Source organism: Lissotriton helveticus, chromosome 3_1 (genome assembly GCF_964261635.1).
Source record: "Lissotriton helveticus chromosome 3_1, aLisHel1.1, whole genome shotgun sequence".
Taxonomy (NCBI): Eukaryota; Metazoa; Chordata; class Amphibia; order Caudata; family Salamandridae; genus Lissotriton; species Lissotriton helveticus.
The window spans coordinates 408742878-408768569 of record NC_136061.1 but is presented as its reverse complement, the minus strand read 5'-3'; the positions used below and the strand labels follow the sequence as shown (position 1 = coordinate 408768569).

At 43.7% G+C, this 25692-nt stretch overlaps 1 protein-coding gene across 2 annotated transcripts in view; it reads right to left on the bottom strand.

The window, feature by feature from the left end:
• Positions 1-25692, bottom strand: part of CASP8 (caspase 8) — a 188175-nt gene that overhangs the window by 22336 nt on the left and 140147 nt on the right. For both annotated transcript variants that reach the window (XM_078680213.1, XM_078680214.1), the window contains 2 exons: positions 14050-14129; positions 10285-10423 (listed from right to left, as the gene is read on the bottom strand). In XM_078680213.1, coding sequence (XP_078536339.1) covers positions 10285-10423; positions 14050-14129 — 219 coding nt within the window. The remainder of the gene's footprint in view (positions 1-10284; positions 10424-14049; positions 14130-25692) is intronic.

The window sequence follows — 25692 nt, the reverse complement described above, 5'->3', positions numbered from 1 at the left end:
TTGAAAACAATTGGCTTGGATACTATCAACACCTGTGCTGTGCTTGGAAACATAAGATATGAACTGTTAGATAAAAAAACCGAATTATTATGAAAGCGATCTCCCTTAACCCCTTCGGCGCTGATGACGAGCTCAGCTCGTCATCAGTTGCGCCGCTCGCACGCTGATGACGAGCTGTGCTCGTCATGTAATGCGGCTATTGAAAAAAAGCTGCGTAGCGCGAAAATCGCCGCAGCGCGCATGCGGTTAAAGATAGTCGATGTGGAGCACTTCAGAATGTATGTCTGGCATGTCAGTGTTTATTTGTATGCAAGAGGGATAAGGTACATGAAGATTTACTTTCCGTTGGCCTACTGAAGACACTAACAAGGTCATTAATATCAACCTGCAATAATGTTGCATCCATTATAGAAACCTACCACTGTATTGTAAACTAATTATATATTTTCTGCTCTATTCTCCACCCATACTTATCTTAGAACATAAACATAAGTGGAATTATATATATATATATATATATATATACATATATATATATATATACATATATATATATATATATGTATATATATATATATATATATATATATATATATACATATACATATCCCTACAGTGTAGTGGTTACAAAACAATTCACATGCAATAAACTACATCTGTTATAGTGACCCACCACTAGCCTATCTCTTCACCATGAGCCTCAAACTAAAAACAGCAAGTTCCATGTGAGTGAACAAGTGTTTTCCGGATGCAAGCAATCCATTGCAAGTGAATCACCTGTGTTTGGTTTGCCTAGCCATAAAAAAGTGCTTTGAGCCTATTTGATATTGCTTTGGTGATCGTTTCGTTTTTTCAGTTTGTCTCTTTTAAATGTGTAAAACAAATTGTCAGGTGACTACGCTGCACTGCCGTTTATACTCAGTATGGGTGTGAGGTGTATCCTGTCCTTAGCTAGGGATAAGGTGTTTGTTTTCGGGGGGTCTCACAGTACCTCACCAAATTATATAATTCATGCCAAAATTCAGAAAGAATGCAGCAATTCCATAAGTTATATTGATATCTTAACATAGGTAGCACAATGCCGCAGACAATAAACTGGAAGGATCATCTGGGCCTGCCCTCAATGCCTGTCCTTGGTGTCTCCTTTGGTTCAGGGTGGGGTAGGCCATTTATAGTCATGCTCTGTGTAACTGCACATGAAATTGTTCCCATGGCACGAGTCACAGCCCAACCCACTGCAAGACTGAGTACAGCAGACACCATTGTCTCCTTCTTTTACTTTAGTCTTTTATCTTTCATATGCATATCATGTAAGGGTCATCAGGAGTTGTAGCAGTGACCTCTGGCTTGCTCTTTGTGATCTCTGGCCTCAGAGATGTCAAAATCAGTGCCAGGAACTTAGAAGCTGCTTGTTCTTATGGCGTCAGTTGGGTCTTTACTCTCCTGGTTTTCTACCATTTTGTTGTTACACTAATTGTGAATAACATTATGTAATTCACTATTAGAATAATACAAAATGGAGTACAATTAGCTGGAATGGGACCTTCCTGGCAGCTAAGGTAGGTAAAAATGTTTTTACATGTATGTTGTGTGACTGCTTGTGGGTGAGAGTGTATTTGTTTGAGAGAGAGTGTCTGTGTGTACCTGTGTGTGTAATCATTAATGTGAGAGTGAATGAGAGTGAGAGTTAATGACAGGTAGTGTGGGACAATGTGTGAGTGTCAGTGTGTGTGAGTGAGTCAGACTTAGTGAGACTGAGTAAGAGTGACTGCAAGTCAGAGAATGAGTGAGGGAGTGGTAGAGAGTGTGAGAAAAAATGTGAGTGAGAATGAGGGAGAGAGACAATGAGTGAGTGGGTGTGAAAAAAACGATTTAGAATGCCTGAGTGAAAGTATGACTCAGTCATATAGAGAAAGTAAAATTTGAGTGACTGTGAATGTGTGAGTCATAGCGAGTGAAAGTGGAAGTGAGTGAGAGTGAGGAAGTAGGAGTAAGAGTGTGTGCAAAATAGTGAGTGACAATGAATGAGTGAGTACAATTTGGTCAAAATGAATAAGTGAGTGCGAGTGAGAATAAGTGAGTAAGTAGACGTAAATTAGCATGAGTGAAATTGTGATAATATGCTTGTGAGTCTGCTGTTTGCCATGGCATACTGAAGGTAATTGTTGATGGAGGCACCCATGGCAAAATGATGGCGCTGGCACACTGGAGGCAATTGTGAGAAAGTAGTGGCATACTGGAGGTGGTCTTTGACATAACAGTATAATAGTGGTATTTACATGCTGGAGGTAATTAGTTCTGAAGGTAGTTCTTGACTTAATGATAAAATACTGGTATTGGCATAAGAGAGGTAATTGGTGGCATATTGGGCACGGATGGAAAACATTTTGTAGCTGGCATACTTGAGGACATTTTTGGCATGGGAGCATCTGTGTCCAAATGCCAGCACTACCACATTGGAGGTAATTATTGTCATAAGTGAGGGCAACAGGGGTGCATCAAAGGGGGAAACACTACAAAATGCTGGCCCTGACATACTGAGGTAATTGTTGACGCAAGTGTCACTCATGCTATAGGGATGGCATTAAAAGCAAAAATTCTGGCACTGATATATTGTTTGTAATTTTTGTCCTAAAGAAGGCACCCGTGACAAAATGCTGGTCCTGGCACAATTGAGGTATTTTTTGATATGTGGGGGCCCCCATAGCACATTTTGAAAAAATGGTGTCAACTTCAGGGAAGTGTCTTGTTCCATTGGCTTGGCACACCATTTGAGGACTTGGATATTTAACGTGTCCTTTCAGAGACTATAGCTTTGCAGCAAAGTTTTTTTTTTTGTTTTTTTTTTTAAAACCTTTATTGAGACAAAAATAGGATATACATGCGCAAGCCCACAACCATCACGGCCGGCCGCAAAGATAGGCGAGAAAAACAGGAGAAAAGTACATCAATATACAATCAGGATATTGCAAAGTACGTCAGAAGTGACTACGGGGTGCGCAACACAGGAGAGGAGGTTTTCGTTTTAAATTAGATGAAGCGAGGGGGCTGCCACAGGAAGGACTACACACCTTACATAAAGGGACACAAAAGAAACGCAGCAAGAGGGGCGTACCCCATTCACAATCGAAATTAGGCTATAAGTACAGCAACTATATAGGCTAAGCAACCGCAACAATGAGACCGGATAATAAGCAACATTACAAGAAAACAACAGTTCCACGCGTAATCCCAGAAAGCCCACCCCCAAGAACAGGAAACAAAGATTTATTGAAACACAGGAAGAGAAAAGGCGCAAGACCCAGAAACAGCCAACCCTACGAAGAGGAAAGAACCCTCCCAAAGCCGGAAAAGAGCGATAGGGACCATAGAACAAAACAAACTAAAATAACAAACCCCCCCCACACCCACCACCCCGCACTCCTGTAATGGCTACGGCCAAACCCACTAACAGCGTGCCTGTCGCCCCGGAACTGCCCCATAGTAGGGAAAATATAAAGATATAAAGAGTGGAGGAGGAGAGAAACAGACCCGCACCCGGCATGTAATATTCGGGCCACCCATCCCTAGACCCCGTCACCGATACAAAATGAACGTACAGTATCCCCGGCTCACCATCAGCATCCCAGCATTACGAGCAACAACAATCCTAACATGAGAGGAGACACCCTCAACCCCCCCCCCGCGGCCCGGCGTAGCGACAAAGTCCAACTTCATAGTAGCGTCCACCCCCTGCAGCCCCGACAGTATACGCTACCACAGTCATTGATAGGGGGAGCTCAGCCCTGGCCCTTGCGATCGGGAATATCGACGTGGTTCAGCTGCACAATAGCCATCTCGAATGGGACAAACAAGCAAAGTGACCCCAGCAGAGCACAGCACCGTCCAACAAAGTCTGTCCATTCCAATGTCATGTGTGCGACAGCGACATAAAGGTGGACATCGCACTGTAACAGTCCACTCGGCCAGGGCAGTAGCAGCAGCTGCAGAACAACGTAGGAAGCGTCTCCGATAATCCACAAAGGAGTATCCACACATGGCGTCCGAGGACGAGACCCCATATAATGAACAAGCACGCAGACATCAGACCGCTGCATCTCCATCGCAGACAGCATCTCGGGAACATCGGGAGCACATACCTCCAGCACCTCCGGGCACCCCCGGGCAGGCAGTCCACAGAAGTCGGACACAAGATGTGGCTCAGCGTCCCGCAGTCGTGAATGTGCTCGGTCAAGCAAGGGCACAGCAGCGAGAACAGCATCCAGACGGTGCCCCAGGTCACAGGCGTCGCCACATAAAGCAAATCGAAAAAGATCCAGGGCTCTCAGAATGTCCGCAATCCGCACCGGTGCCTTAGGAGGGGAGGATGTAGCAGATCCCTGCACACGGGGCTCGAAATTCGTTGCAGCCCACAAGACTGGTCATCCACGTCGCCATCACAAAGCCGAGCACCACGCCGGTGAACTGTAGAGCACCACCCGTCCGGGGGCACAAAGGGAACACAGACCATGCTGCACCATGCAGGTGTAAACGTAGCGACCGCAGTGGCCATGTCACTAGTTGCAGCCCGGGATCGTGAAAAACAAGGTCCAGTTGCTCGGCCTTTAAAATGGCGCCCACCTCATCACGGAGCGAGACAAGAAGCAAACAAAGGCATACACAAGCCTGGGCGGTGACACATTGTTGCACTCTCAGCCGATATGCCTTCCGCGTAGAGATGAGTAGAGCGGACAGAATGCAAACACCCAATTCAGCCGCTGCGAGCCGTCGGCCGGCTCGACTCCGTCCACTGCGGCCGCTGTTATTGAGGGCAAAGGCAGCCAGAGTCGAAGAACAAAGACCCGTCAGCGCCGGGCAGCGTCCGGGAGAAGGCGAGAACGTCCCACCGCTTCCACCGCAGGGAGTGCTTAAGAAAACACACCATTGGAGTCGGGGTCACCTCCCGAACCCGAAAATATAACTCAGGAGCAGGATTGATGCCAGGATCGGTCCCGGGACGGGAGGAAAGCGAAAGGGTCGGCGGAGCCGAAGGATTAGGCGGCCATCATGTTTGCAGGCTAGGCTCCTCCTCCTTTGTAGCAAAGTTAAGTGACATTTTCCTTTAAAATGCAGTATTCGACCCCAATTTTTTAAAAATGTTCTCAGGGGTATCCTCCTCCCCCAACCCTATTAGGAGATGTCTGGCATGCTTCACTCAGTCACTACAATTCAGGGCTAACATTATGCCCCACAACTTTCAAAGATCATGCACCACCCTAATATATGTGGTATCTAACATAGACGTGTATGTGTTGCGCTGTTATATAATCACAGCAATTATGGCGCTTCAGTAATGTCACTTATTGTGATGTCACCAGAGTTAAGGTCATGTGACATGATCTCGGAAAATTCAGTCACAGGTCATATGATGTCACTACCTGTGATTTCATTAAGGCCAACAAGCACTTATTATCCTGTAGGGTGACAGAGCGCTTTACATCACACACATATTATACAAAGACAATAAATCATACAAGTGTGTACAATCAACATAAAGGAAATGCTACATAAGACAATGAGGTCCAAAATATGTAGGAGTCTGAGTTACTTGTTTGTCATCGATACTAATAGTTATCATATGTTAAGAGTCTTTGGTGTCGAGAAAAACAAAATCACGCGTTAACACTCAGGATTAAAAACATAACACGGTGGTTGTTGAAATCTGTACTAATGAAAATGTCTAGAAAACATTTAGAGAGTAGGGAAGGATTGACGAAAAAACTGCATTTCTAAGCCTGTGCATTCAGTTTTCACATGCCTCTTTCATGGCTCCGTCAGCACTGAGTGGGGGGCCTCCTCCATGTACTTTGCAGGGGGGCCCCATCAGGTTTTGTTATGCCCCTGAGCAGCACTGTTGCTGCAATTATTGCAACTACCTGTGAGATGAGTTTGTTAAATTATGAAGAGGTATTGCAAGTGTAATAAGGAAGAAAAATTCAACATTGTTTAACTAAAAAAAAAGTACATTATTGGTAAGCATGGATTGGCGTTTGCCCAAGTTTAAATTCTAATCAAGTGAGGATTGTTTTTAATAAAACCTTTTTTTGCGCAAGGTGAAGAGTAATCACCATACTCTGCTCCAGCATCAAGCCCTGACCTCGCAAGTCAGTGTGCAACTGTAAAGTTATGGCATCCCAACCTGTGTCGACAGCCTGTCCAAGGGTCCTCACCTACTCTGCTTGAAAAGCAGGATCCAGTGGTCTCCACCTGCCTTGTGTCCCCAGGACCACTGTATTGGCGGCACCGCTGAACGCTGCACCACTATTAGTAGGTACTTGAAAGAACGCCCAGACAAGGGCTAGAACCCACCAATGACATAAGTAGGCTACTGCTCAGTGCCCGCAGGTACAGGACCGCTGTGTCTCTCTCAGTTGTTGAGAGAACCTGACTTTGCAGAGGACCATCCACCATTGCTTCATGCTGGGCCTGGTGCCCAACCGTCCATTTGTATTTGTATTTGTATGTGGATTTATAGAGCGCGATTGTTGCCCGGGGGCGTCCAAGCGCTAAGGAACCAACAGATGTTTTGGGCAGAGGCAGGGAAAGTTAGCAGGGATTACTGTACTGTCCATCTCCTGGACTTCTTCTGTGGCCTGCTCCTTTGAGTACTAAGCCTTGCCCAGTGGTCACCCTAAGAATATGCAAGGCACCAGCTTCTTAGGAGGTCTTCTTCACCTCTGACTTTTTTTTCCCTTCCTCACCATCTCTATGTTCTCCATACAGTCTCACTCACCAACTGCCAGAAGAATTAGACCCAGGAAACCTTTATATAGGCCCATCCATCCGTATTGCCAATTGCACATTGTGTTGTGTACTGTGTGCACACTAGAAGCCATTACCCGTCTAGGCAGTCCTTGATCCTGTCATCTTGTTGCTAGGAGAACTCTGCAATTATCCCAACCCCACTCACCATGCCTGCACTGCGACCTATGGGGACCGAAAGTAGCATACATACAGAGTTTACTCTCTCTCCTAATTGGGTCATACGCTCATATGAATAGTACCACTAGCTATTCACTTAATAGGTAAGGATCCCAACACCAGGCTCACTCAACTATGGAACAAAGCTTTCACAACTGGGCTTCGCGAAGTTAAAGATTAAAGGACCTTAAACAGTGATAACCAATGGTAGCGTTGTTGCCACTGGTTTGCCCTTTAGTACCCTGAGCATAGCCATTGCTACATTTTTCTCACTGCTAAAGAGGAAAATGTTGTTACCAAGAGCTTTAGGAGCAGTGTTGACTTTTTGTACCTTTCATCCTTACTGTAACCCCTCACCAAATAAATGGGGGTCTGTTGAGGGGCAAAGTGTGGGTCAAGGGGTCAATCATGTGATGATATCAAGAATCAAAGCGTATGTGATGTCATTTCCGCTACTCATGTACATTTTATTGGGAATCTATACCCACCCTTTTAAACATTCAGCTCAATAGCTGATCCATGTGAAAATGCGTCCCCCAAAAGAAAATGTGGGATAAAGCCATGTTACCCACTTTTCCCATGTAGAAGGGTGGCAAAGTCTCAAACAGAAATGCTATCTAATTTCAATGAAGTTTACTTCTGTAGAAGGGCAAGTGGTTCCTATTTCATAAGGTAGGAACATTTCTTAAAATACTGACTGCTATATCATTGGCACAATAAATGTAAACAAGCACTGGCATAGCCAATAGGTCTCACCATTGAAACCTATACCTTTGCCAATACCTTTTACTCATGCTGTACAGCATCCCTGATGCTGTGTGGCATGGCTAAATAGGAAAAAGATCTGATTAGCTTGTGAAAGCATTTTTTGGGGGGAAAGAGGTCGGAGGAAGCAATACAGCTGAAAGGTGTAGAAGCAACATAGGGCCAAGGGAGCGAAGCAACATGGGCGGGGGCATGGAAGCAACATGGAGGTCTGTAGGGGCTGAAGAGACATGGGGGCCGGACGTGACATGGAATGTGTGGGTGGTGGGGGATAACATGTAGGGTGCAGGAGAGGACAAACATGCGCAAAGTAGAGCAATATGGAATGCAGAGGATTGGGGAGAGAAACATACATGCGAAACAGAGAGCATTGTGATGCTTGGAAAGGGGAGAAACACACGGGGAAGAAAGCAACGTGGGTCGGAGCACATGAGGGAGAACATCACTGAAGGGTTGGGGATGAACCACATGGGCGAGAGATCGAGCAGTGCAGACAAGAGAAGCAAGGCATAATAGGGAAACAGCTGGAAAATGTTTGTTTATAGTAAAAGAAATAAGTAGTGCTTAAAAAAGGACATAGTAATGAGTCCATGCTCCAGGGGAGGGACAAACACAAGAAGAGTAAGGAAAGACCACACATGTTAATGAAATAGAAGCAAGGACATGTGAGTGAAAATGGAGACAAACAATGGTAAGGAATGGGTGGGCTCTAAGCCTACTGCAAGCTAACAATACATAATAAAATAAATAAATAAAAAGGATAAGTATGGATGCCATGTCAAAATTAAATTAGCAAAACATGCAAATCCAGGAGCCACTCTAACACCCCATTCCAATGAGCTAAATTACCAAATTACCTAGTTAGTCTGGCCTTTGCATCTTTTGAACATGAACCACATAATTATGAAATCCTGAGAAGTAAAAATAGCTGTGGCCTTCCTGGAAAATTATTATGTGATGTAACCCTTAGCTCAACTCGACACCACAACTTTTTGGTATTTGGGGCAATTCCACCAATGGCTTTGCACTCCATTGCACTACAGAAGATGCTGCACCCTTGCTCTTCCGTAAATTGTTTTCCTTACCTCCTAATTTTTTTTCTGTAATAGCACCAGTGCCTTTAGTACTGATCCTGGCTGCATTGGAAGCCAAACTCTACCACGGCTAAAATGTTATTTATTTTATTTTATTTAAAGAGTTTTATATAGCCCTGGCTAGACCCGGAGGTATCAGATCGCTTTACATGAGAATAAACAATGTAACAGAAAAAGATCAACAATTATACAATACATCAAAAAATAGGCAATACATTAGGAGAGGAGAGAAAAGAGAGAGAAAAGTAGTGGAGGGGGCAGGGGAGGTGAGAAAGGGAGAATAAGGGAAGAGACAACAAGGAGAGACGAAAGGAAGTCTGTCTAAAGACCGACTGGGTAGGTGACGACCAAGGAGGGAATCCACGGCCCATCTCCCCTATAGCTAAACCAGGTAGCTCCATCGGGCATCATAGTTCAGTCTCAACACATTGAGAGAGGAGAGAAGGAGAGACATAAATAGAGGGAGGATGCGGGAAGAGACGACAGGAGAGATGAAAGGAAGTCTGTCTAAAGACCGACTGGGTAGGTGAGGTCCAAGGAGGGAATCCCCGAACTGTCTCCCCTATAGCTAAACCAGGTAGCTCCATCGGGCATCGGACAAAATAGTTCGGTCTCAATACATTGAGAGAGGAGAGAAGTAGAGACATAAATAGAGGGAGGGTGCGGGAAGAGATGACAGGAGAGACGAAAGGAAGTTTGTCTGTCTCTTAAAGCAATACCTTAGCGTGTAACCAACCGGGAAAATGCATTGTGGCAGAATGGCCAGTCCGAACCTGGCACTTCTGGTTTTTTCTAGATGTTGCGCTATGGTCCTTTTATAAATATGTATTCCATTTTGTATTTACAGTCGTACCACTGCTTAAAAAGAAAAAGAAAATGATAATAACCCATCGTTATTATCATTTTAGTTTTCCTATTGCAGTCAGCGACTCTCGGGCGGGGCCTCCCAGAATAGGGGGAGGAGTGGTTTGCATTCTCTAAGTGCGCATGACTGCTTGGCTGGCCCAGCACTACTGCTTGGCCCTCTTGGGCAGTCCAAACAGTCATGCACACTTTGCATCTTCCCACCAGGTTATAATGCACAGCCTGGTGAGGAACATGCCCAGCCTCCCATTCCCCATCTAAGTGCTGAACCAACAGCTTTGTGATTGGTTCAAGGGAGCCTGGGTGCTTCCTGCTGCTTCCTGTTGTGGGACCGGAGACAGGAGGAAGAGGACAGAGGAGAGGCAGCGTCCGGACATTTTCAGGCAATTGTTTATTATTTCTTCTTTTTTCGTACCCCCCTCCCGATCCACCACCGGGGTCCGGTAGCAGCCCCTACTGCTTTTATTTGCTTTTGTAAAGTACTACCCATACCTCTGTAACCTGTACGGACTGCAGCATAACCTGTTTTCGGTACAGCAGTGTGCTGCTCTCTAGGTTAGGTCTGTGCTAAAGAAATACCTCTTAAAAATACGTTAACTACCTGCATCAACATCCGTCCCACGCCTGTTTCTTAATTGTTTCAGCTTGGGCACCTCTTCTCTTGCCTTGGCAAAGTCATAGTTGTTCAGTATTAGGCAAACTCCACGTGGACGACTGCTCATTTTGTAAACCTGGTCCACCTGAAAAAGTGATCAAAGGAAAATGTGACACAAGAACAGACATCAAGAAAACTTTTCACTAAAGCACCTAGGAGGTGCTGGCGATTTTAGTTTTCGATGGAAGCTTTTTACAAATATTAAAACTATCTTCTAGATGTCAATAGGTGAATGACGAACATGTTATGTGAACCAAGACATAAAATAGCACCGAATTGAGAAAAATGGCAAATCAAAATATGACACAGAAGGCAAACTGAACCATCTCTGGTTTTGCATTAGAAATGAGGACATGAAACATAACAATGGATATTGGGACAAAATAGCTTTTGCAAAGAAACAAACCTTCATAACAACGTAACCCACACATTAACCCCCAAATAAATCCTTGTCCTCATCCTACCGGTCCCTGCTCTTAAAGCTAATGTGTTGGGGGTGTCAAACAGCAGATAGTAAAATGGTTGTCTAGCTTGAGAGTTCCAGACGCCCTCAATCAAAAAGCCGCAATTAGAACACCTTGAAATTCAGATTTATGAACGGTGCAGAGGTCTATGGTGTGTCAATGTCTAGGGTAATGGATCGTCCCCCTTCGACCACTGGCTCTCATGCACTATGAGTGATGGCATTTTGCAATATCAAATTTGCGAAATTCGCCTAAAAAGGAGAGCTTTACAGTGCTAGGACTGGTGGCGCGATATTTATTTTGCATATGCTGTTTTCATTCCATTCCTTTTCTTTTTTCTTTTGTCATCCGTGTTTTTCTTAATTATGTCCTCGGGTTAGGAGTAATTACAAAACAATAACACCTTTTTTCTTTGCATCAATATGAACCTTATTTTCCTGTGATGCGAATTAAAATGATAAATTGTATCTATACTTGCTCAAAGTGCACCTGTCACCTAGGAAGCAACAGTACGAGTCTATTCAAATAATATGCTACGATTATTTATTTATTTTAATTTAAAAAAATGTATTGCAAGCTTATGGCCACGGCATTTAGGCACCACATGTATTCTTTTTTCTTCCTTTTATTTTTGTGACATATATTTCGGATGACGGACTCGAGAGGTCATCCTGCAGGAAAAACATATAGCTACTTGTAAAGAATGGCCTTTGAGAAACAATGGGGCATATTTACTAGAAAATGTCAGAGTGCGAATCCCTGTCAATTTTGGCAGTGACGCGCTCTGATATTTTCAAAATTCAGGGATGCAGCGTATTTACTATTAAGCTTACTAAGTTGCTTAGCGCCACCTAGTAAATATGGAAAATGGAGCTACACCACCTGAGTGTCTGAAAAAGTATTGCCCCAGTGGCGATAGGGGCTTGAAAATATGCCCCAAAGTACTTCAATGAATGGTCCAGATTTCTTCAATGAAAGATGCCATAAAGGAATCTGTTCGTGCCAAGAAGCTGATGAGTCCAATAGGCTTTGTCTATGGAATCAAGTTTCCAACTGTGGTCGCCCACGAGTTTCTTGCCACTGAAAAATGCTGTGCTAATTTGAAGGTGGCCGAACGTCCCATTTGGTCAAACTCTTGCAGCCTGATTCATGTAGCCATTAGCGCTCGCAAAAGGGCCAGATTCTGAGAATCTGGCCCTTTGCGAGTGCGATTTTTGCATTTGGTATTCATGATACCAAATGCAAAAATCGCTATCTAAGAATTCGCATATTTGCGAGGAATGGAATTTAAGGAATCTCTAATAGAGATTCCTCAAATGCTATTCATGACATATCAGGAAATTGCGATTTTGCACTTTTGGGGCCGCTATTTACCGAGAGGTCAGACCTGTCGGTAAATAGCAAAAACTCAGAAAAATGCTTTTAAAAGCATTTTTCTAAGTTGCATGTTGCACACACACATGTCCTTTGGACATGTGTGTGCGCAACACCTGTTCAAATGTGCATTTTAGGGGTGCTACAGGGCATCCTTTGGACACCCCTGGCACCCTTAAAATCGCTATCTTATTTGCGAGTATCAAATTGCTACTCGCAAATAAGGGATACTCCCCATTCATTCCTATGGGCCTCTTGGCCCATAGGAATGAATGGGGAGTATTTGCGAGTAGCAAATTGCTACTCGCAAATAAAGAACATGTAGGAATCGCTATTTTATTAGCAATTCCTACATGAATGCCGTTTTGCGTGTCCTCAATAGCGAATCGCTATGATTCGCTATTAGGGACACGCAAAACGGCATGTACATGAATCAGGCTGTTGGTTCCCACACCTCATTTAGAATCAAGGGAACTGTCTGGTTTCTAATGATGGGGCTCCATCCGACTCTGCCTTTGGCAACACTTACCACAAGCCCATCTACCACATGGTCACTGGCATGTCAACTTCAGAAGAAACCCCCTGATTACACTGGATGTCCTCTGGTTTCTTCAGTTTATAATATGGATGGAATATAGCCTACGCACAAGATGTTGGGTGAGGTTATGAGGTTGAAAGACATCTTCAAACATGGCGCAGAGAATGCCATGATGCCCAAGCAAGAGATGTTGCATTGATGCTAATAACAGATAACTCAGACATGCATAGCTACCATTACTGCCTAGAGGAGGCAGGTAAGAACCAGAGTCAATGGCACATATTATAACATTGGAATCTTGAGAGCTACATTAAAGCCAATGGCGTAGTCTGGTATATGCCCAGAGCTGCAACATTCCAATTTTGTCTTTCTGCTTCTCCTGTTTTAATTACGAACATTCTACCCGTAGTGGGTGGAATGTTCTAATAGCCCTATAGCCCGTCTGCCTCGAAATACATACCAGTTTTTAAAGTCCCTCTCCTTCGTTATAGGCCCTCGCCTGCGGCACAGGCCTCTTATTCAGGTTCAGGGCCTTTAACAACTGGTATAGACATTGGCTGCAGGTTATAAGGCAATATTAGAGAACTAGAATGTTGAGAGCTCCATATATAAGCCCGGAGCACCAACAATCCAATGTTTGTCTTCATGTTTCCCCCTTTTTAATTTAGAACATTCCTTAGTGGGTGGGAATGTTTTAATAGCCTTATAGCCCAGTTGTTAAAGACCCTTTCACTCCTTATAGGCCCTCATCACACTCCGGTTCAGGACCTTTAAATACAGGTATAGCCCTTGACAGCAGCTATAAGGCCCTATTAAATGTCCTGAGGGTCCAAAGGAGCTTTTGCTGAAATCCAATCAAGCTGACCATTGATGTATAGATTCATAATTACACACACAGCTTCTGCCTGCGCCATCTTTTTTCTTTTTTAAAATTATTTTATTTATTCAAGTCAGCAGAGATACGACATTACACATTTGCATACAATTGATACCAGTAATCTACAGTTTACAGCGTACATGGCATTTCACTGGGTGACATAGTCATCGACATCATAAGTATGTTCCCCAGAGTGTTATGCTGCTAAGAGAGAAAACTTAATGGCTACAACCATCAATTCTCTGGAATCCCAGGCCGCCATCCCTTACGCCTCATTTCTCCCAATCTTTGTGCTATCCTCCACCACATCTGATACAGGGAGGTCCCACATTAAAGTTTTACTAAAGCACTGCATTATACCATCAGTCAACATTTTGTGTAGAGGGGATATATTGCCCAAACGGTTCCCAAAAATCCCTAGGTTTAGAGGCCAGTGGCAATTGCCGGCGCCATCTTACCTGAAGCAGCTCTGCCGCCAGTCCCGGAACATCACTGATGCACACGGGCATTGTCCCACCATTACCGCCATTTTCTTTCACTAAAACAGTTCACAAATAATAGAACACTTATGGAAGGAATCAGATGATGTGCTGAGTTTCCCTTTTTGAAATGCACAATGGAGGTAAGACTCTGGTCAAGCATATCATCAGAGGGCTTCTTCATGGGATTACTAGCTGTAATTGGGGTGGTAAGACTATACCTGTTATTGGTGATCATATTACTGTTAGTTACACTACGGTAACTTTTGTCATATTGGCCTTGTTATGGTCATTATTATTAGTAATGTCACTATGGATAATAGTGTTGTGTGCATTATTATTAGAATTATAAAATAACATTAATGTTGTTATGAGTAATAGTGGTAGTAGTAGACACATTAAGAACAATAATAGTGAATATTAATAATAATAACCACAATGATAATAATAATAGGAATAATACAAATGGCACTCTGATAATAATAATAAGTTGCTGCAGCACACATGGAGCACCTTGGATCACAGACTTGGGTTCTAGGAGTTAACCCTTAGCTTGTGCCCCCTCAAGAAGATCTGTAAATGGCAAAACCGCTGCAGTAGCCTATCTCTGCTTCATATTGTATAAGTATTTATTTATCATGCTGCTGCCGCTGATGTGGCCCGAAGTGCTGCCAAGCAGTGTTTCAGCTGACTGCCTCATGGAAGGAGTTTGATCTTTTTATCCAGATGTATAACATTATAAAAGTGTAAATAAGGTACTTCACAAGCACCTACTCATGTGAATGGCATTTTATCACAATCCAACTGTGCTTATTTATTAGTGGCAAGACCTTTGTCTAGGAGCTCCACGTGGCTATGTGTCCAGCATACACTGCTTCTAATCCTCAGAGAGGTAGTGTCAGGGGACCTGCATAAGTTCACACAGAGATCAGGGTGGCGCCCCACTGCTAAGCAAGCAGCCACCGCCTCCAAGCACATATGCAGATGAAGTGACATATTGAGGAGGGCAATGCCTGGGAGAACAACACTGGGAAATAATTAACAAGTCAGTAATATAAAAATGTTATAATAGACGGGTTCTGCAATCCCTGTATAAAAACCTGTCTCTCATGTCTAAAAAGCAACTTGTGACGCACCCAGTCGCCTATATTATAAAGAAATGACGTCAACACTCAACTGTAATCATTTTTAACAGTCTAGTTCTGACAATGCCTGCTGCCAAAGCCAGCAGCTGAGGGGAAATGCAGATCAGGTCAACGAGCATAAATAAAACAGCTGTTTATAGCAGGAAAACAAGATATGGCTTTTCTTTCTTCTGCTCCATTTGTCTAGCTGTATAGTGGCAACCAAACAAAAGATATCTATTCCGTCATGTTTATTGTTTGCACTCCTTAGGTAATTATAGACAAGACAGAATATTATTGCATGTTTCTGCACATTCCCAGCTACTGGGACTTTCTTTTCAAATGCTGCCTTGTCTTAAACTGAGTCTAATATCTTCTTGCAACAAATATCTCATAGTATTTTTTTATGTGTTTAATTTTGCACTAAAGACTCTATTTGTATTCTTCATGTTTGCAACCATGCTCTCTCTTTTATACGAAAGAGCTTGGTAACAAGGATTTAAGTGGTTTGAGGGAACAGTAATGGTGCGACCACGTGTTTAAGGGCTAAAGTACCTGTCACACAAAAGGATATTCCAAGTCACTTTGCAATTCCATAATCTTGTAGAGGAACTTGTAGGGGTCTTGCGCTATCCTTATCATTTATGGTGGGGGCACTTTATCGGATATATAATACATGAGATCCTGCAATCCCTGTAAGAAAAGCCTGTCAATATGTTTTTTTTATTACAGGCGACTTGAAACTCACCTAGTTGCCTGTAATAAAGAAATGACATAGCTGCTCATCTTTAATAACATACTACAGTTGTGTTCTGATGTCACAATTCCTGCTGCCAGAGACAGCAAGTGAGGGAAAAGGAAGTACACAGAGCATAAATAAAGTCCGAGTTTCAAAAACAAAACATTGCTTTTCCCCTGCTCTGTTTTTCTGCTTGATCGGTGACAAGCAAAAAGAAGATATTTACAAGTATTCCTTTGCACACTTCAGGAAATTATAGGAAATATAGAATCTCTTCTATACATTCTGAGGGACACTGTTTTTAAAAAACTGACTTATTAAACTGTTTCTAAGATCTTTTTGCAACCGTTATCTGCATGCTTTTTGGTGTCTTAAACTGCAGAGATTTTACCTAAAATTGTTTATATTTGTAAACATGCAATCTCTTTTATATGAAAGAGTACCACAACAAGGATTTAAGTGGTTTGTGGAAAGGGTGATGGTTTGACTATGTATTGTAAGGAATAAAGTACATACTGCCATAGATTTTAAGGATATTTTAAGTCACCACAGCGTTCCATGACCATATAAAGTAACTCCACCTTCGGCCTCATCCCTTTATATGGTCACAGACCTACTCAGTGACTTACAGTAGCCTTATAATGTATGGTGGGGGTACTTTATCCCATGTATAATCTTTAGTGGAAGCTTTGCCATCCTTGCTTTCCATTCACCTCTGTCCTTCTTGCGTGGAGCCTACTTCTCCTGCAATGTCCCATCTGGTCTACCCAGACGCAGCCCGACCTAGCTGTGCTGCAGGAGCGTGCTGGCCGGAAGGAGAATCAGTAGCCTGTGCACGAGGCCGGTGCCTTAGAAATACCTCTGGGGCATAATCATTAACATGATCAGCAGGAGGATAGGATGTAGTGTTTCATGTAGACTTTGTTGAGCCCTTGCTATAATAACATAACTTGCCATTCATTGTGTTATTGCAATCAGTAATCATGAGTTAGTGTCACACCAGATGTGTGACACTTGACAGGGCTGCATGATGTTACTGCAAATTCTGACACGTCAAGCATAATAGGCAGTAATAGCGCTCCCACCTGTTTTCCACATTTACAAATGCTGATGGGCACACATTTTGCCTACAGAGACGTGATATTTTGACAATACAAAAATGGTGTTAGGTGTCTATAAAACTACCTTGTGCACATTTTCCCACAATTTTACCCACCTCTTATGTCATTTTGCCTTAATATTTGTTGTGTTAAAATTAGGCTCCAGCTATAATACTTTCCATTGGGTGCACCCACTGACATTCTATTGTTCATTCCAAAATGTATTCACTCCATCTGCCCTTTCTTCATTCTAATGCTCATTTCTTGGTTATTGAAGTTGGAGGATATTTAGTTTATTCAAGTTCTGACTGATTCCATTTGGCCGTGATGCGTCCCATAGCTCCCTGACTGACACATTGCTTCCGCCGTTCCCTCACGCTTTGATTTAGGCAGTCTTTGTATCCTGCATTATACTGTTCATTCTCCCAAGTGCTCTATAGCGCTTGACACAATTGTTTATTTCATTTATGTATAATATTTACATGTAAAACAAATGCATAAAAACCTGTCTGCAATTTTCATATTAGTGGGCAAGGACACAATTCTAGCAGTGTATTCATTTTGGCACTTCTGGAATACATTGCATAAAACCAAAAAAACATGATGCACCATGTTAGACCTGGCACCCTTGGCGTGGTTTTCCCTGACGTTTTGCCTCTACCTCCTGTGTTTTTGCTGGATTTCGTATTTGCTCATTTAGATGCTTTGGACACTTTGCCACTGCTGGTCAGTGTCAAAGTGCAAGTGCTCCCTGGGTAAATTGTTATTGTGATTGATTATCCATGATTGGCATATTTGTCTTACCAGTAGGTCTCTAGTAAAGTACACTGAGTGTGCAAGGGCTGGTAACTTAAATGCTACTAGTGGGCTTGCAGCACTGATTGTGCCACCCACATAAGTATCCCTGAAAAGATGTCTCAGGCCTGTTACCACCGTGCCTGTGCGCAGTTTGTTAACTGCCATGTTGACCTGGCCAGTGCACCCACTTACCAGGCCTTACCCTTCCCTTTTCATACACATAGGACACTCTTATGGTAGTCCCAAGGTACCTCCCTGGGCAGGGTGCAATGTATGTAGAAGGTAGGACATGTACTAGTGTGTGTAACATGTCCTGATAGTGAAATACTGCAAATTTCATTTTTCACTATTGAAAGGCTATCTTGCCAATAGGACAGAATAGGGAATGCTGTGTAACAGTTTTACAAGCATAGCTTCCCAAAGGAGTCAGATAAGAAATTAGAGTCTGGTATCCCTGAACTCAGAATTTAATAACACATCTTTTAGGAAGGATGGTTTTTAAATTCTGTGTTTGAAAATAGCACTTTTAGAAAGTGACTATTTTCTTGTTCAACCTTTCTGTGTGCCTCTGCCTGTTTGTGGATTGACTGTCTGGCTTGAGAGTGACAGGGGCTTGGATTGCTCCAGGAGTCTGGGTGAGTCAGCACTATGCTGAATAGGCTAATCTGCATTTGGAGTGGTGGGAGGAGTAGCACCTGAGCCTGAATAGGGCTGTGCCTGCCTTCCAAAATGCTGGCTCCACCCCTGTGGTGTGTCTGATGGCCCTGCTCAACACTAAAAAAGGAAGAAGTTGTGCACTGGCAGAGTGCACCCAGAACTGGTTTGGACTGGGCCCAGGACCCCTTACACCTAGAGAACAAAGACTTTTGGGGTATAAATATGAGAGCTGAAACCCCTGAACTTTAGATCTTCCTGGAATTGTTATGTTATGTTATAAAAGTCTCTTCTATAGCGCACGGCTACTCCATAGAGTGTCCCGGCGCTTTGGCAAAGAGAACTACAAGGAAAAAGTGCACAACACAACACCGAACGCAGGCCGACAGAGAAATTACTGGGAGAAAAGCCAGGTCTTCAGCTCCTTTCTGAAAGAGAGCAGACTGTTAGCTATTCTCAAGGAAAAGGGAAGCTCATTCCAGCATCGTGGTGCCAGGTACCGGAAGGAACGACATCCAATGCGTGCACGTCTGATGGTGGGAACAACGGCTTTAGCCTGCAAAGCGGACCTTAAAGTCCTCCTAGGGGCATAGAAGGCCATACGCTTCCCGAGGTATTTTGGGCCAATCGAGTGAAGGGCCTTAAAGGCAAGGGTCAGGACCTTAAAAGTAATTCGCTTAGAGACTGGAAGCCAATGCAGTCTCTTGAGTAACTCCGAGGCTCTAGCCCTACGCTGTAGTCCAAAGATGCTCTGGCCGCCGAATTCTGCACGACCTGCAAGCGTGCCATCAGGTATTTGGGAAGGCCAAGGTAGAGAACGTTCGCGTAGTCAAGACGCAAGCCTATCAAGGCCTGGACAGTAATTTTTTTATGTTGCAGAGATAGTAGTGGAAGAAACTTCCGCAGCATTTTCAGGATGCCGAAACATTTCCCTGCCAGCCCTATAATCTGGGGTCTAAAGGAGAGATCATCATCACACAGGACACCTAGATTTTTGGCTTTTAACGAGGCAGCATCAGGCGGGAACATATCGCGGAGCCACCATGTCTTCCAAATGGGATATGGCAGGCATCCGAAAAAAAGCAGCTCCGATTTATCGGAATTGCACTTCAGACTATGCCTCTGAAACCAGTCAAATACAGCGCCCAAGCATTCCTTAATCCGGCCGCCGTCAAAATCCTCCCCCTTGTTACACGTAAAAAGGAGCTGGGTGTCGTCAGCATAGGATATGATCCGGGCACCGAAAGATTCCGCCACCGCCGCTAGAGGGGCCATATAGATGTTAAAAAGGGTGGGGCTCAGGATGGACCCTTGAGGAACCCCGACCTTCAGCGGCGGCATTTCGGCAGAAAACGGGGGTGCCCAGACCACTTGTCGGCGGTTGGTCAGAAAAGACTTAAACCAGTTCCACACCGTCCCATGGAAGCCGATCTCCCAGAGTCTTAAAAGGAGGCCGTCGTGGGGAACGGTGTGGAAAGCCGCCGACAAATCCAACATTACCAAGATGGCTTTACCCCCCCCCCATCCAAACTCTCTCTTATGGCATCCGTGATCTCAAGAAGAGCCGTCTCCGTGCTGAAATTCGCACAGAAACCCGATTGAGAGTCATGCAAGATATTATTACTCTCAATAAAGCTGAAGATGGAGAGATGCACATGCTTCTCAATCACTTTAGCCAGAGAGGGAAAGAGGGAGATAGGTCTATAATTAGCGTGAACAAGGGGATCTAGAGATGGTTTTTTAAGCAGCGGCAGAATCAAGGCGTGCTTCCAAGCCATAGGAACCTCTCCCGTTGTCAGGGAAGAATTAAGCAGTGGGTTGAGCAAGATATTAACTGCCGGCGCCACTCTCCCTAGGCATTTCGCTGGACAGGGGTCAAGCGGCGAATCCGATTGAAGCCGAGACAGGCCGTCAAGAGAGGAAGCAAGAGAAATGGAAGGGAAAACCGAAAGAAAAGGGCCTTTCTCCTTCAAGGATGGTGGCACAGTTGTCAGATGACAGGCAGCTGGAATAAGGCCCGCATCAGGAAAAGAACCCTGAATAGATTTAATTTTATTAATAAAAAACTCACTAAGCTGGCAAATCCAAACTTCAGTGTGAGAATGGATGGGCGTGCTCGAGGGAGGGGAGATAAACTCTTTTACAATTCTAAAGATTTCTTTGCTCGTATTTTCCGCTGCATCAACTCTGCGCTCTAGATAGACTTTTTTTTCATCCACAATATGTTTGTGGTACAGTCGTATCATATCCCTATATTTTATTTTGTCTTCCGGGTCGTACAAGCGCCTCCAAGCTCTTTCAGCCCTCTTACAATCTTGGCGCATCTTACCTAGAAGAGAAGTGAACCAAGGGGCCGAGGCGTGTCTAGCCGCAGAATTAGCTGGCTTACCGGGGGCTAGCTCCTCAAATCTAGTTGTAAGCCACTTTTGGACCGAGTCAAGATCTTGTTCCAGATTACCAGAAAACAGGCAGGGATGTTGGCAGAGAGCATCGGAGAGCATTTCCGCCGTAACTCGTTGGAAAGGCCGAGACACCCTTCTGGTATCATTCGCCAGTCTTGTACCAGGCGTAGCTGCAAAAGGAATGCAGAATTTAATTAAAAAGTGGTCTGACCACAACACTGGAAGCGGTGGGGAGACATCGATTAGACTAGTATCACTAGTAATTCAAGAGGAACCTTTGCTGAGGAGAAGAGCTGGAGAAACTGAAGAGGACTGCCCTTGCTGTGTGTTTTGGGGCTAACCTGCAGTTGCTATTCTGCCAAGGAAAGGAGAAGGACTTTGCTGTGTTCTGTGTCCCCTGCTTAAAGAAGATCTCCAAGGGCCTGAGGAGAGCTTGCCTCCTGTTTTGAAGTCCCAGGAATAAAAGGACTTCACTCCCAGCTCCCCTGAACTCTGCTGTGTGAGTTCTGACCTGCATAGAGTGCTTAACCCAGTTTTAGGGCCTCTGGAGGTTGTTTGCTGCTGTTTGGGAGCTGGAAGAAGAAGGAGAGTGAAAAGAACTGCAGAACCCGTCGCATCGCTCTTCTTGCGGCACGTTTCACCGCCGCATCTCAACGGCGCAAGAAGATTTCCATCGCATTGCCGTGCTGCTGCAAAGATCGTAGCAATGCCTGTTGCCGCTCCCAGAACTGACGCATCAAGGAATTACAGCTGTAGAGGACCGCGCAACGCCGCCGCATCGATCGCTGTCGCATCCCGAAGATCTACGTATCATACTTGTGCGAAACGCTTTCCCGACGGATCACCTGCAAACCGGAACCGGCATGAAGACTCGACGCATCACTCCCCCTACAGACCAGACTTGACACAACCCGTCCGCTGCGTGCAGCGGGGCTCTTGCATCGCCTCATCAGGGTCTCAGGAATGTCGCATCTCTTTGTTTTCCAGCGCTGCAGCTGTTTGGCTTGGGAACTTTTGTCGCTTCTACTGATACTTTGGTGCAAAGTCACGCATCCATAGATTTCTATGATACAAGTTCTTAAACCTTTTTTTTTAAAGTCATATTTTTAAACTGTGTATGTTGGATTTTTGTCGTTTTGGTCTTGTGTAGTTTAGATAAAGATACTTTATTTTTCTAAACTGATGTGGTGTCCATATGTGGTGTTTTCACTTTGTTACTGTGAGTGTTGGTACAATACTTTACACATTGCCTTTGGGATAAGCCTGTCTGCTCGTGCCAAGCTACTAAGGGGGTTATCTAAAGTGTGTATCCCCCTTACCTTGACTAGAAGCAAGGGTCCCTATTTGGACAAAGGTGCCTACCTCTGCCAACTAGAGGCCCCTAGTTCTAACATACCACATTCTGAGTTCCAGTTGTTTTTAAAGTGACATACATCAATCAGTTTAAAATATAGTTTTGCACCAAATAGCAAGCTGCATTGCGAAGTGTTTGTTTTCAGGTGCAGGACCGAATGTCTGGAATAAGTAAAATATAGGTGAGTTCCTGATTCTAAGATTGTTGGCAGCGAAAGCTTGGGACACATGCATTGGATGTCCTGGAACACAGTCATTGCTATAGGTGTATACAGTACTTAATTTTAGCCGTGCTTTCCGGTGCTCAGCACCAGCACTTAATTACCAAAACTGACAGTCTGCCACATGGCAGCGCTGTTTATCTAATTTAGAAATTATGACAACAACAGTTGTTTATTGATGCAATATGCATTAAAATGGCTAATACTTGCCGCCCATGCCATTCTTATAGCTTTGGGGGGCTGGAATAGTCCAAGTAGTGATGTCATGAGCCTACATTTCCGTACTTTTAACTGCAATAAAATAGTTTTAGTACTGCTGCCACGTGGGACTAAATAAACAAGTTGGCATTGATAGGTGTAGTCAGGATTTTTCATGGTGATTCCTAGTGAAGGGTAGTCTCCTAAAGATGTAGGCCAGGTTTTTTAAAGTGATGCTTCTAGTGAGGTATCAATCTGGAGAAGCTTTGCTAGGGTTCATTGCAAGTCTTACTGGTACACACCTTTTCTTCAAGGGAGAATCGGTTAATCTGGGATGAATTTAATATTTCAGAGGACACCGAGAAACATTTGAGTTTTCTCAGCATAATTAAAGACTTTCACACTACAGCTCTGGCGTAGTCCAATTAGCATCAGAACTCTACAGAAAGCCTATGGCAAAGAATGCATTATTGAGCTATGATAGTTGCCATCCCAGGGCCCTGAGGAACAATCTGCCTTTCGGCCAGTTCCTCAGGGTCCAGAGGAATTGCTCTAATAAAGAAACATTTACGATACACTCTAAAAAATTGGAGGAGCAACTTCATGAAAAGAATTATCCACGGAAAATAATCCGTCAGTCAAAAAAGCGGGCATCAAATAATAACCGAGAAGCCCTTCTCGAAGTGACTACACCCAAAGAGAAGTTAAACAGAATCACGTTTGTCAACACCTTTAATACTAGGTCTAAACAGGTCCAAAAGATCATCCGTAAACATTGGTCCATTTTAAATACAGGTGGTGATAATATTCCTATGCTCCTGTTTGCATTTAAAAGAGGACAGAACCTGAAAGACCAATTGGTCCATACTAGAACAAAAACGAAGGTACCTAGACAAGTTGGCACGCTATGGGACCTGCCGCCAGTACAAGGACACCACCCTTGTGGTACCTGTTCGGTATGCCCACAAACGTGTAAATCAGTAGTTGTTGATATAGGTACTAACAGACCCTGGCAACAGCGCCGATTTACGAACTGTAACAGTGACAATCTTATTTATTTGATCACGTGCCCTTGTAAGAAGCGGTACGTTGGCATGACAACAAGGAAAATAAGGACAAGAATTTTGGAGCACAAAAGTACTGTGCGATGTCGCAAGCAAGCGACCCGATTGACATCTCATTTCCTTGAAGTTGGCCATAGTCCCAATGATTTTGTTTGGACTGTATTAGAACAGCCTCTGTTACCTGAACACTGCCCTGATGTCAGTAGATTTCTGTTTAAGAAAGAACAGAAGTGGGTGTACAAGCTAAATAGCGACAAGGAGGGACTAAATGAACCTATACCCTGGATGTCGCTTTAAACTTGTATCAGTTGAGTTGCTTAGTTCCAATCCTAGAGTAGAGTCCAGAGAGTGTTCCTACTCTGTAGTGCAACAATAACAGACTTGCCAGTATAGGTACCGGTATACTGTACTGTGTAGATTGCAAAAACATGTGATTATAGCAACCTACCAGCGAGTGTTTATAACAATTGTCTATGAAACTATAAGATCTAACTATACTCTCCAAAGCCTAATTCTGTTTCTCCATTTTGAAATATGGTTTTTGAATCTGATATGACTGTGCAGGAAGGTTCGTGTACCATACAGTCTGACTCTTACTATAGTCCAGTAATCGATATATGGGTCTTGTGTGGTGTATGTTTCATAAGTTTAACCTATAGGCATTCCACACCATCAGCTTGAATTTTCCGCCAAACGCGTTATAAAAAAAACTTTTTCCTGAAAGTGGTGTGATAATAAATGGAGACCCTTTCTGATTGCGGATAAATTGAAATGAGGCTCTAAATATAAATTTCTAGTATAAAATCAGCAGAAATAGCTTTATCTGCGAGATTTTTGATCCCATGAACTACATTACCCAGAATGCTCAGTGTCACATGAGCGCGGTCATGTGCACGGACACATCGGGATTGAAAATGGCGGCATTGCATCCGTTCGATGCCTCCCCAGACAGCACAGAAGCCGGCCCGGAGACACCGACGGGCAGGTAAGCCGGAATGGACACCACTTATTCATCAGGTGGTGTCACAGTGCCGTAGAGTAATATCGCTAGACGTCTCTTTCTTAACACGCGCTTATAAAACAAATGGCGTGTTAGTCATATTGTTAGTATCTGAGTTCTTTCCTCACACGCTCTTACAGGCTATACGTTGTTTAGCCCTTGGTGACCGCTGACTGGGACGGCTTTTAACAGCATAACCATGTGTATGTTTTTATTTTTCGCTACCTACATGTTTAAAACGGCTTGCTACTCATGGTTACACGAGGAAATGCTGTTTACTACTGAAATTGCTGTGTGCTGTTTGTTGATGGACATCCACTGAGGTTGCTACAAACTGGTTCAATTGAAACATGGTCTGCCTGATTATCCTATTTCTTCTCAAGCCATAACAAGTCAGGAGAGAGTGATGGTTGAAACTTTATTGTTTGCACTAATGGACAAACATAATCTGATTCTATTGCTGAAAGGTTGTACATATGCTTAACAGCAGTTTCGAGCAAATAATATGTACCAGCCAGTGGGGCTTTTATACCCTATTCTTAAGAAACTTATTGACTCACAAATTGACTAGACGGATCGAATTGTAGTCTAAAATTCGAATACATCTTTAATAAGAAAACATAATGTCGAATTATAGCTCAACCTACCCTTGTTTTTCGAATGTCTCCTTATTTGTTTGCAGAGCGGTGCTCCTCTATACCTGAGCTGCAGCCAGGTGGGGTGAAGCGCCATCACCACAACTAATGGGTGAGTGGCCATGATATCCTGCAGTAGTACAATTGCGTTGACTTGGTGGTATTAAAGATATACCGGCACATGATGGTTTACGCTTTGATAACATCATGGTACTGTTTATTAGTCCACAAATATGCTAATATGTATTTGTTTTTATGTTTCATGTTTTCTCCTGTGTGTTCGTCTCTTCAACATGATGTGACAAAAGTCGGTGGTGGATCTATTTGACCTGGC